At 36.6% G+C, this 12,567-nt stretch overlaps 1 protein-coding gene across 2 annotated transcripts in view; it reads right to left on the reverse strand.

Annotated features, from left to right (window-relative positions):
* Positions 1–12,567, reverse strand: part of ZDHHC21 (zDHHC palmitoyltransferase 21) — a 98,004-nt gene that overhangs the window by 6,983 nt on the left and 78,454 nt on the right. Inside the window, exon 9 of one of the 2 annotated variants that reach the window (XM_073021612.1) lies at positions 1,287–3,043. The exons of the other annotated variant lie outside the window; for it this stretch is intronic. Coding sequence (XP_072877713.1) covers positions 2,882–3,043 — 162 coding nt within the window. The 3' untranslated portion in view covers positions 1,287–2,881. Of the gene's footprint in view, positions 1–1,286; positions 3,044–12,567 lie in introns of those variants that run through there. 2 annotated transcript variants of the gene reach the window in all.

Genomic DNA, 12,567 nt, shown 5'->3' on the forward strand with positions numbered 1-12,567 from the left:
CAGTGGTGGTGAGTGGGACAATGACAGTGGACTGGGCTGGGCAGGCAACCTCATGACACATGACACAATGTTTGCTCAAGGACTGAAGAGGAAATGCGTTGACTACAAGGAAGACATGGAACGAGCCCTGATCAGCTTTAAGACTGTCCCTTCCTATGTCCCTAGTTAAGCTACAGCTCTGCCACGTGCTGGTCCAGCCCAACCTCTGCCACTGGGTCCTCATAACCAACACTGTCCTGCAGATTCAAGAGAGATGACCCAGGATGGAAAATGGTGGATGGTGGTGCCCCAGGATGAGGGGCAGCTGCTTCTAGACCACCTGGTCTCTGCAGAGATCCTGAGTCACTAAGTGGGAAGAGCTCCCTGAGCCACTAACTGGGAGCAGGAGGGGATGTACCCTGTTCCTGGCTTCGGAGACAGCTCAGGAAACAGGGCCTAGTTTCTGAACTCTCCCTGGTCACCTCAGCACAGTAATCAAGGAACCCACAGAGCAGCATCTAAGAAATGGACAGCCCTCAAGCAAATAGAGGAAGCTTTCAAAAGTTGCTAGATAAGATATTTGAAAATCTGGAGAATTAAAACCCCAGTTCCATGGAAAAGCTTTTTTCAGATGTAGATAGTTCCTACTATGACCTGGATATGGTGCAATGGGTATGGTGGGCAGCACTGATTAGGATCAAAGAATCCTAAAATTCATATGAAAATACAAAGGACCTAGAATAGGTAGAATAATTTTGAAAGAAAAGAACAAAGCTGGACGATTTATACTACCTGAACTCAAAACTTAATATAAAGCTACAGAGTGGTATTGCTATAAGGATAAGAACAATGGAACATAATTCAAATGCTAGAAATAAGCATTAAATTTATGAACAATTGATTATCAATAAATTTGCCAAAACAATTCAATGGGAAAATAGTCTTTTCAGTCAAAAGTACTGACACAACCGGATAATCTATATGTAACAAAACAAAGAAAACTTAGACCCTCACTTCACAGTATACATAAAAATTAACTCAAAATGGATCACAGCAGATAGAAATGTAAAATCTAAAACTATGAAACTTCTAGATAAAAACCTGCATGACCTTGGGTTAAGCAAAGAGCTCTGAGATAATATCAAAAGCACGATCACTTTTAAAAACGGTAAATTGGAATTCATCAAAATCAAAACTTTTGTGCTTCAAAGGATATCATTAAGAAAAAGAAAAGACAAGCCATAAACTAAAAGAAAATATTTGCAAATCATATATCTGATAAAGCCCTTGTATCCAGAACATATAATTCTTATAACAATAAGTAAACAATTTAATAAGTGGGCAAACACTTTGAATAGACAGTTTATCAGAGAAGATATCCAAATGGTCAATAAACATATACATAAAAATATGTTCAACATCACTAGCCCCATGAGAATGTCAAATTAAAACTGCAATGAAATGCCACTACATATTAACTAGGATGGCTATAATAAAGATAATAAGTTATTAGTGCAGATGTGGAAAACTGAAACCCTCATACATTTCTAATAGGCAGGTAAAATGTGACACACACTTTTAAAACTAATTAATAGTTTATTAAAAAGTTAAATATAAATTTACCATTCAATGCAGCTTTCCACTCTTAGGCGTCTACCCCAGATAAATAAAACATATGTCCACACACTTTTATGTAAATTCAAAGCAGTATTACTCATAATAGCCAAAAACTGAAAGTAATCCACATGTTCATCAACTGATGAATAGATAAGCAAAATGTGGCATATTCATAAGATGGAGTTCTGTTCAACAATAAAAAGGCATAGATTACTGACACATGGTACAATATAGATGAACCTCAAAAACATTACATTAAGTGAAAAGAGACATAAAAGACTATACAATGTATGATTCTATTTATAGTAACTGCCTAGAAAAATCAAATCTATAAAAGCATATTAGTGGTTGCCAGGGTACAAGGGGTCCTGGCAAGGTGATGGAAATTTTCTAAAACTGAATTTTGGTGAAGGTTGTACAACTATACATTTACTACAAAATATTCAATTGTGCACAATACAACAGGTGAATTTTAAGGCATGTAAGTAACAAACAAGAAGAAAATACAAACACATCTGACAAAGGAATGGTATCCAGAATATATAACAAACTCTTTTGACTCAGTAAGAAGACAACCCAATTAAAAATGGTCAAAAGATATGAAAGGACATATCCATTGGCTGCAAATGTCATGAGGGAAAAAAAAGAAAAGACATCTCCAAAAAAAGAAAATACAAGATTAGTCAATACACACGTAAAAGATATTCAACATCATTAGCCATTAGGCAAATGTAAATTAAAATCACAACCAGATACACTAGAGCGGCTAAAACTTAAAAAGACCCATAATACCAAGTAGTGGAAAAGACGTGAAGCAACTGGAACACTCATACATCGCTGGTGGGAGTGTAAAATGCATGATCATGGAAAATTTGGCAGTTTCTTATTAAATCAAACATAAACCTACCATTCAACCCAGCAATTTACTCTAAGGCATTTATCCAAGGGAAATGAAAACATGTCTTTACGAAGACTTGTATGTGAATGTTCACACAGTTTTATTTAGAGTACAAAAAACTGGAAAGCAACCCAAATGTTTATAGTAAATGAATAGATAACAAATTGAAGATTGTTAATACAATGTAATTTGGCTCAAAAACAAAAAGGAACAGCAGAATGAGTATGACCCCCCAGTGTCTCTTCACCTCATCCTTCCATAGCGGTGTTAGCCACAGCATCACTCTTCAGTGGCAACATGAGGCTGCACCCCAGGCAAGCTGCTAGGTTATTGGTATGAAAAGGTGGGGCTCAGTGCCCTGAAGGAGTGTGTGTAAGATGGGGACAGCTACCTGGGAACGGGTGGTGTCCCTAGATAACCTTCCACATACCTACATGCTGCTTGTGTGTGTTGTTGGCCACCTCTCCAAGAGCAGAGCAGTGAGAGTAAGCACTGGTCCTGTGGGAAGAGCAGTGGGGAATGAGACCTGGTACCATCTCCTGGTCCTCCCTGCAGAGAAAAGAAGAAATCTAGCAAGAGCTTGACTAACAAATGCCTGGACTCAGATAGGAAGACTTCCTTTGTCTACTGCTTCATTCCTGGAAATTGCACTGGAACTGTCTGATTAGGACAATATCCCAGATGAACATCGATATGAAAATTCTCATAAAATACTGGCAAACTGAATCCAGCAGCACATCAAAAAGTTTGTCCACCATGATCAAGTCAGCTTCATCCCTAAGATGCAAGGCTGGTTCAACATATGCAAAACAATAAACGTAATCCATGATATAAATAGAACAAATGACAAAAAACACATGATTATCTCAGTAGATGCAGAAAAGGCCTTAGATAAAATTCAACACCCTTTCATGCTAAAAACTCTCAATAAACTAGGTATTGATGGAACGTATCTCGAAATAATAAGAGCTATTTATGACAAGCCAATATCATGCTGAATGGGCAAAAGTTGGAAGCATTCCCTTCGAAAACTGGCATAAGACAAGGATGCCCTCTCTTACCACTCCTATTCAACATAGTATTGGAAGTTCTAGCCAGGGCAATCAGGCAAGAGAAAGAAACAAAGGTATTCAAATAGGAAGAGAGGAAGTCACATTGTCTCTGTTTGCAGATGACATGACTGTATATTTAGAAAACCCCATCGAGTCAGCCCAACATCTCCTTAAGCTGATAAGCAACTTCAGCAAAGTCTCAGGATACAAAATCAATGGGCAAAAATCAAAAGTATTCCTATACACCAATAACAGACAAACAGAGAGCCAAATCATGAGTGAATTCATGTTCACAATTGCTACAAAGAGAATTTAATACCTAGGAATACAACTTACAAGGAATATGAAGGAACTCTTCAAGGAGAACTACAAACCTCTGCTCAAGAAAATAAGAGGACACAAACGAAAAAACAATCCATGCTCACTGATAGGAAGAATCAATATGGAGAAAATGGCCGTATTGCCCAAAGTAATTTATAGATTCAATGCTATCCCCATCAAGTTACCATTGGCTTCACAGAACTAGAAAATACTACTTTAAATTTCATATGGAACAAAAACAACAACAAAAAGCTGGTACAGCCAAGAGAATCCTAAGCAAAAAAAAAAAAAACAAAAACAAAAATACAAAAACAAAAAAACAAAAAAACAAAGCTGGAGGGATCACGCTACCTGACTTCAAACTATACTACAAGGATACAGTAACTAAAACAGCACAGTACTTGTACCAAAACAGAGATATAGACCAATGGAACAGAACAGACCTCAGAAATAATGCCACACATCCACAACCATCTGATCTTTGACAAACCTGACAAAAACAAGTAACGGGGAAAGATACCCTATTTAATAAATGGTGTTGGGAAAACTGCATGGCCATATGCAGAAAACTAAAACTGGACCCCTTCCTTACACCTTATACAAAAATTAACTCAAGATGGATTAAAGACTTAAATGTAAGACCTAAAACCATAAAAACCCTAGAAGAACACGTAGGCAATACCATTCAGGACATAGGCATGGGCAAAGACTTCATGACTAAAACACCAAAAGCAATGGCAACAAAAGCCAAAATTGACAAATGGGATCTAATTAAACTAAAGAGCTTCTGCACAGAAAAAAGAAACTACCATCAGAGTTAACAGGCAACCTACAGAATGGGAGAAAATTTTTGCAATCTACTCATCTGACAAAGGGCTAATATCCAGAATCTACAAGGAACTTAAACAAATTTACAAGAAAAAAACAACCCCATCAAAAAGTGCTTGAAGGATATTAACAGACACTTCTCAAGAGAAGACATTTATGCAGCCAACAGACACATGAAAAAAAACCTCATCATCACTGGTCATTAAAGAAATCCAAATCAAAACCACAATGAGATACCATCTCATGCCAGTTAGAATGGCAGTCATTAAAAAGTAAGGAAACAAGAGATGCTGAAGAGGATGTGGAGAAACAGGAACACCTTTACACTGTTGGTGGGAGTGTAAATTAGTTCAACAATTGTGGAAGACAGTGTGGCAATTCCTCAAGGATCTAGAACCAGAATTACCATTTAACCCAGCAATCCCCTTAATGGGTATATACCCAAAGGATTATAAATCATTCTACTATAAAGACAATGTGCATGTATGTTTACTGCAGTACTGTTCATAATAGCAAAAAACTATGATTTTTGCCCATTAATTGCCCATCAATGATAGACTGGATAAAGAAAATGTGGCACATATACATCATGGAATACTATGCAGCCATTAAAATGGATGAGTTCATGTCCTTTGCAGGGACATGGATGAAGCTGGAAACCATCATTCTCAGTAAACTAACACAGGAACAGAAAACCAAATACTGCATGTTCTCACTCATAAGTGGGAGTTGAACAGTGAGAACATATGGACACAGGGAGGGGAACATCACACACCAGAGCCTGTCAGAAAGTTGGGGATCTAAGGGAGGGATAGCATTAGGAGAAATACCTAACGTAGATGATGGGTTGATGGATGCAGCAAACCACCATGGCAAGTGTATACTTATGTAACAAACCTGCACATTCTGTGCATGTATCCCAGAACTTAAAGTATAATAATAAAAACATAAAAGATTCTTCCTATCCATGAGCATGGTATGTTCTTCCATTTGTTTGTGTCCTCTTTGATTTCACTGAGCAGTGGTTTGTAGTTCTCCTTGAAGAGGTCCTTTACATCCCTTGTAAGTTGGATTCCTAGGTATTTTATTCTCTTTGAAGCAATTGTGAATGGAAGTTCATTCCTGATTTGGCTCTCTGTTTGACTGTCACTGGTGTATAAGAATGCTTGTGATTTTTGCACATTAATTTTGTATCCTGAGACTTTGCTGAAGTTGCTGATCAGCTTAAGGAGATTTTGGGCTGAGACAATGGGGTTTTCTAAATATACAATCATGTCGTCTGCAAACAGGGACAATTTGACTTCTTCTTTTCCTAACTGAATCCCCTTGATTTCTTTCTCTTGCCTGATTGCCCTAGCCAGAACTTCCAACACTATGTTGAATAGGAGTGGTGAGAGAGGGCATCCCTGTCTTGTTCATCATCACTGGCCATCAGAGAAATGCAAATCAAAACCACAATGAGATACCATCTCACACCAGTTAGAATGGCGATCATTCAAAAGTCAGGAAACAACAGGTGCTGGAGAGGATGTGGAGAAATAGGAACACTTTTACACTGTTGGTGGGAGTGTAAACTAGTTCAACCATTATGGAAAACAGTATGGCGATTCCTCAAGGATCTAGAACTAGATGTACCATATGACCCAGCCATCCCATTACTGGGTATATACCCAAAGGATTATAAATTATGCTGCTATAAGGACACATGCACACGTATGTTTATTGCAGCACTATTCACAATAGCAAAGACTTGGAATCAACCCAAATGTCCATCAGTGACAGATTGGATTAAGAAAATGTGGCACATATACACCATGGAATACTATGCAGCCATAAAAAAGGATGAGTTTGTGTCCTTTGTAGGGACATGGATGCAGCTGGAAACCATCATTCTTAGCAAACTATCACAAGAACAGAAAACCAAACACCGCATGTTCTCACTCGTAGGTGGGAACTGAACAATGAGATCACTTGGACTCGGGAAGGGGAACATCACACACCGGGGCCTATCATGGGGAGGGGGGAGGGGGGAGGGATTGCATTGGGAGTTATACCTGATGTAAATGACGAGTTGATGGGTGCAGCACACCAACATGGCACAAGTATACATATGTAGCAAACCTGCACATTGTGCACATGTACCCTACAACTTGAAGTTTAATAATAATAAATAAATTTAAAAAAAAATAAAATAAAATAAAATAAAATAAAAACATAAAAGAACTTAACAGAAATCTTGGAACTGAAGAATTCAATGAATGAAATAAAAAATTCAATGGAGAGCTTCAACAATAGACTAGATCAAGCAGAAGAAAGAATTTCTCAACTTGAAGGCAGGTCATTTGAAAAAATTCAGTCAAATTTAAAAAATGAAGGAAGCCTATGATGACATATGGGACCTCATAAAGTGACAAAGTATTCCAATCTTGGGAGTTCCATGAGAGGAGATGGCCAAAAGCACAGTAAACCTATTTAATGAAATAATAGCTAAAAACTTCCCAAGTCTTGCCAGAGATACAGGCATTCAGATAGACGAAGTGCAGTGATTCCCAAGTATATTAAACCTGAACAGGTCTTTTCCAACGCACACACAATATAGTCAAACTGTCAAAAGCCAAAGACAAAGGAAATAAATCTAAAAACAACAAGAGAAGAGCATCAAGTCACATATAAGGAAATCCCCATCAGACTAACAGATTTGTCAGTAGAAAACTTATACGTCAGAGAAAATGGGATGACATTTTTAAAGTGCTGAAATGAAAAGAAACATACTCACAACATGAATGAATCTCAAAAATATTATGCTGAGCAAAAGCCAGTGAAAAACAAAGGACAAAAGCCGGGCACAGTGAATTGCACCTATAATCCCAGCCACTCGGGAGTCTGAGGCAGAAGGATTGCTTGAGCCCAGGTGTTCGAGTTTGCAGTGAAGTTATCATCATGCTACTGCATTCCAGCAGCTTGGACAACAGAAAGAGAGAGATACTTTGTCTCCAAGAAAAAAAAAAAAAAAAAGAGAATTTCATTCATGTGAAATTCTGTAAAAAGCAAATCTAACTTACAGTCACAGAAAACAGATCCGTGTTTCCTGGAGGCGTGGGAGTTAAGGAGGGGGAGCTGTAAAGTGGCCTGAGAAAACTTTTGGGGTGATTGAATATTCCATATTTTGAATATGTTGATAGCTACATGAATATACATATTTCTAAAAACTCACTGAAATGTACTTAAAATGAATACATTTTGTTGTGTTTAAACTATCCCTCAATAAAGTGATTTTAAAATAGAAGACAGAAAATAATCTATTAAACGCCAAATTATATTTTAAAAAGTATGACAATAGAAAATAAAAACATAGGCTGGGCACGGTGGCTCACGCCTGTAATCCTAGCACTTTGGGAGGCTGAGGCAGGTGGATCATGATGTCAGGAGATCGAGACCACCCTGACTAACATGGCGAAACCCCGTCTCTACTAAAAAATAAAAAATATTTTAAAAATTAAAAAATTAGCCGAGCATGATGGTGGGTGTCTGTAGTCCCAGATACTCAAGAGGCTGAGGCAGGAGAATGGCGTGAACCCAGGAGGCAGAGCTTGCAGTGAGCTGAGTTCACGCCACTGCACTCCAGCCTGGGCGACAGAGCAAGACTCCGTCTCAAAAAAATAGAAAGAAAAGAAAAACATAAATTCTTATTTCAAATAGGAGGAGTTACTAACAGATACCATTTCTTACATGAATATTACAATTAGAAATACATAGGTCAATGCTTCTGAAATTTTTAACAAAACCACTAGAAGAATTAAATGCAAGCTATACTTCAAGGACACAAATGACACTGCAAATCAGATGTGAAAAAATGTGCTAAACAAAAAATTGTTGTATTTTTCCCCAGTGTGGTTTTTACTTCTATGAAGACCCAGTAACGGTTAAGCACATCTGTAACATGAAAGATTTGGATTCAACCACTTTTACATAAATGCAACCAAAGCTCATTAATTTACCCTCATGTGATTATATAAATTATTGAGCTAATCTTGATTTGCTAGATAAATAAAATACGAAAATAAGATCTCAACAGGCAATATTTATTTTTATAAGGACTTTACAAATTTATATTCTACCTGTGAAAGATTTAAAAAAAGGGAATCACTGCTCTTTATTAAGAAACAAATACAATCAAGTGGACCCTGAACTTTAGAGGGGTCGAACTCTATTCTTTAATGTGGTTTATCTCTGGCTACCTCATAAGAGCATATTTTTTATTCATATTTACAGTCTTAGATGTTGACTCATCCCTTCATTTACCTTTTTAAGAAAATATATCCTTCACGAATTATTGAGTTATTAGAGTCATGTTTTTATTCACTTTTTCTCTTGATATTTACAAAGACTTTTCCCAGAAAATTACATTAGATTCCTGGCAAATTATTGGACTGACAAACGATGCAGAAAGATGCAAAAATATGTATCAATAACAAATTGGAAAAATTCATTATATATAATGATATCAAGGGTTAGTGAGGATGTGGGGGAAGATGAAACGCTATGTATGTTGGTGGGAGTGTAAATTGGTTTGACTACTTTAAAGAGCAATTTGGGAAAGCTTTTACAGTTGAAGATGCACATACCTTACCATTCCACTATTTCACTTCTCTTTGAACAAGTTAATAATAAGGGAAATAATTCACTTAGTGAATAATATATAAACTACAGTTTATTCAAATAATTGTTCTGTGGGATTTATAATGAATGACCCAGATCTACATGAATAAAGATGTTTTAAAAATGTGATGCTGATTAAAATTTACATAAATGTAAAATTTTTAAATAGTATCATTTATGGATGCTACATCCATCATAAAAGTACAAAAACATCCATGAAAATAATTCACACTGACTTTAGGATGGTGGCTACCTCCAGGGAGGAAAACTGCCGGTTGAGGATTTAGATGTATCTGTAACATTCCATGTTTTTAGAAAACAAAGTGAGAAACCAAACAAAAAAGCAAAACATTAGCATGTAATTAATCTTGGTATTTTTAATTACACAAATTTAGTATTATACTCCTCAGCTATTATTTTTCATACTTCACATTACTTTTTATTGTGGCAAAAAGTACATGAGATCAATCCTCTTAGTAAATTTTTAAATATATAGTACGGTACTGTTACATTTTAAGTATAGTACAGTACTATAAGCATAATGTTATACAACAGAGCTCTAGAACTTTTTAAACTTGCATGATGGAAATTCTATACCTTTTGAACAACAGTTTCCCAATTCCCCCTCCCCACAGCAGCCACCATTCTACTGTTTCTACGAGCTTGACTACGTTAGATTCTTCATATTGGTGAAATCATGCAATATTTGTCCTTCTGTGGCTGGCTTATTTCACTTAGCAAAATGTTGTCAAAGTTCAAGTTACAGCATCTAACAGTATTTCCTTCCTATTCTATGGCTGAATAGCATTCCATTATATGTATATACCAAATTTTCTAAATACATTCAATCATCATTGGACATTTAGGTTGTTTCCATCTCTTGGCTATTATGAATAATGCATCAACAAAATGCAGAGTGCAAATATCTCTTCCAGATCCTGGTTTCATTTTCTTTTTTTGAAAAATATCCAGAAGTGGGAATCCTGGATCATATAACATTTCTAATTCTTCTAAGGAACTTCCATACTGCTTTTCAAAACAGCTGCACCATTTTACGCCCCTAGTAACAGTACACAAGGGTTCCAATTTCTCCACATCCTCACCAACATTATTTTTTTCAAATGGCCATTCTAAGTTTTGAGATGTTACCTTGTTACAGTTTTGCATTCCTCTATTAGTGATGTTGAGCATCCCTTCACGTACCTGTTGGTCATTTGTGTGTCTTCTTTGGAGAAGTATCTATTAAAGTCCTTGGCCCATTATTTAATCAGTCTTTATACGGATTTTTTCCTTGCTATTAAGTTGTAGGAGCTCCTTTTGTATTTTGATTAACCTCTTAGCAAATATGTGGTTTGAAAATACCTCCTCCCATTTGATAGGCTGCCTTTTGATTCTATCAACTCTCCTTAGCTGTGCAGAAACTTTTAAAGTTGATGCAGTCCCACTTGTCTATATTTGCTTTTGTTGCTTGTGTTCTTGGTGTTATCTCCAAGGAAGTCAACAATGTTATGAAGCTTTTCCCCCTATGTTTTCTTTTAGGAGTGTTATACTGTCAGATCTTATGTGTTGTTAATATTTTGTCCATCTGAAATAATTTAGTTTCTCACTATACACTATTACAGAAACAAAAGTTTCCAAAAATGTACAAAACTTTGAAGTTCATACAAATAAAGCTACATTGGAGTTTATGAAAATAAACTCCAAATGGATTCAAGAGCATAATATTTTAAAAAAAAACAAAAATATCAAAGTTTTTTGGAAAAATGAAGGAAAATACATAATCTTGATTTAGGAAAGACCTTTCTAAACAAGGTAATAAAACCCAGAAGTCATAATAAAAAGTATTAAATTTCAAGGTAGTTTAATTCTTCCATACAACGTAATGATTGGGCAACATCTCCCAACCTATATACTTTTCCTGAAAAGTGACTCTGACACTCTTCCCATAAAATGGAGTTATGTTCTCTCCCCCTGACTCTGGGTAAGCTTGTGACTACAGTAGGTTTGTGACTTCTGAAGCTAGGTGATAAAAGGTGATATAATTTCTCTCTGGTTGTCTTGGGCCACTGTCTTCCAGAACCCAGACACCACGCTGTAAGGAGGCCCAGTTATATGGAGAGGTCCGTGTAGGTGTTCTGGAAAATAGCCCAAGCTGAGCTCCCAGCTGACAGCCAGCATCAACCATCAGGTATGTGAGTAAACGAGGCTTCTGTCGATTGCAGTTGCCAGCCATAGAATCTTCCAAGATCTTTCAGTCTTCCAGCTAAGACCTCAGACACCATGGAAGACAGAAAAGCTGCTGTGCCCGTTCTGAATGCCTGACCCACAGAAACTGTGACCATAAAAAAATGGTTGGTTGTTTTATGTCACTAAGTTTGGGATTGTTATACAGCAAAAGTAACTGGAACAATCACCATAATGAAAAACAAGTGACTGGGCTAAATTTTAGAAATGTATTAAATAGATTAAAAAATAATACCCAGGAAATACATTAATAAAAAGTTACTAACATTCCACAAGGAAAGGCAATCTAGTCAAAAACCATAAACAAGGAATACACAAGAGAAAAAATTGGATGTTCACTTCTATTACTTTGCTACAAATTTTAAAGATTAATAGTATTCGTGTGAGAATGTGTGTAAAGAATTTTGGAAGACATTTTTGTACTTCCTAACAAAATTAAAAATACGTACATCCTCTGACTTGTCAATTTGACTTCTAGACTTTACCTATAGAAATACTAGCAAATGGGCACAAAGATTTCTGCACAAGACTGTCCTCCATAGCACTGCTACTAATAGAAAAAAAAAATCTTTATGATGTCCACCATAGAGGGATGGTTAAATAATAGTTTACTGATATGAACTGTACAGAAGAGGTTGGGCACGGTGGCTCATGCCTATCATCAAGCACTTTGTGAGGCCAAGGTGGGCAGATTGCTTGAGCTCAGGAGTTGTAGACCAGCCTGAGCAACAAGGCAAAATCCCGACTCTACAAAATATATAAACATTAGCTGGGCGTGGGAGGATGGCTTGAGCCAGGAGATGGAAGCTGCAGTGAGCTGAGATTGTGCCACTGCACTCCAGCCTGGGTGACACAGGCAGACCCTGTCTCAAAAAAAAAAGTTACTATATAATAAGGATAACAATATATCATTATATGATAGGAATATCATATAACGCGTATGATCATGTGAAGAAAGGGGAGTGGAAT

Source organism: Chlorocebus sabaeus, chromosome 12 (assembly GCF_047675955.1).
Source record: "Chlorocebus sabaeus isolate Y175 chromosome 12, mChlSab1.0.hap1, whole genome shotgun sequence".
Taxonomy (NCBI): Eukaryota; Metazoa; Chordata; class Mammalia; order Primates; family Cercopithecidae; genus Chlorocebus; species Chlorocebus sabaeus.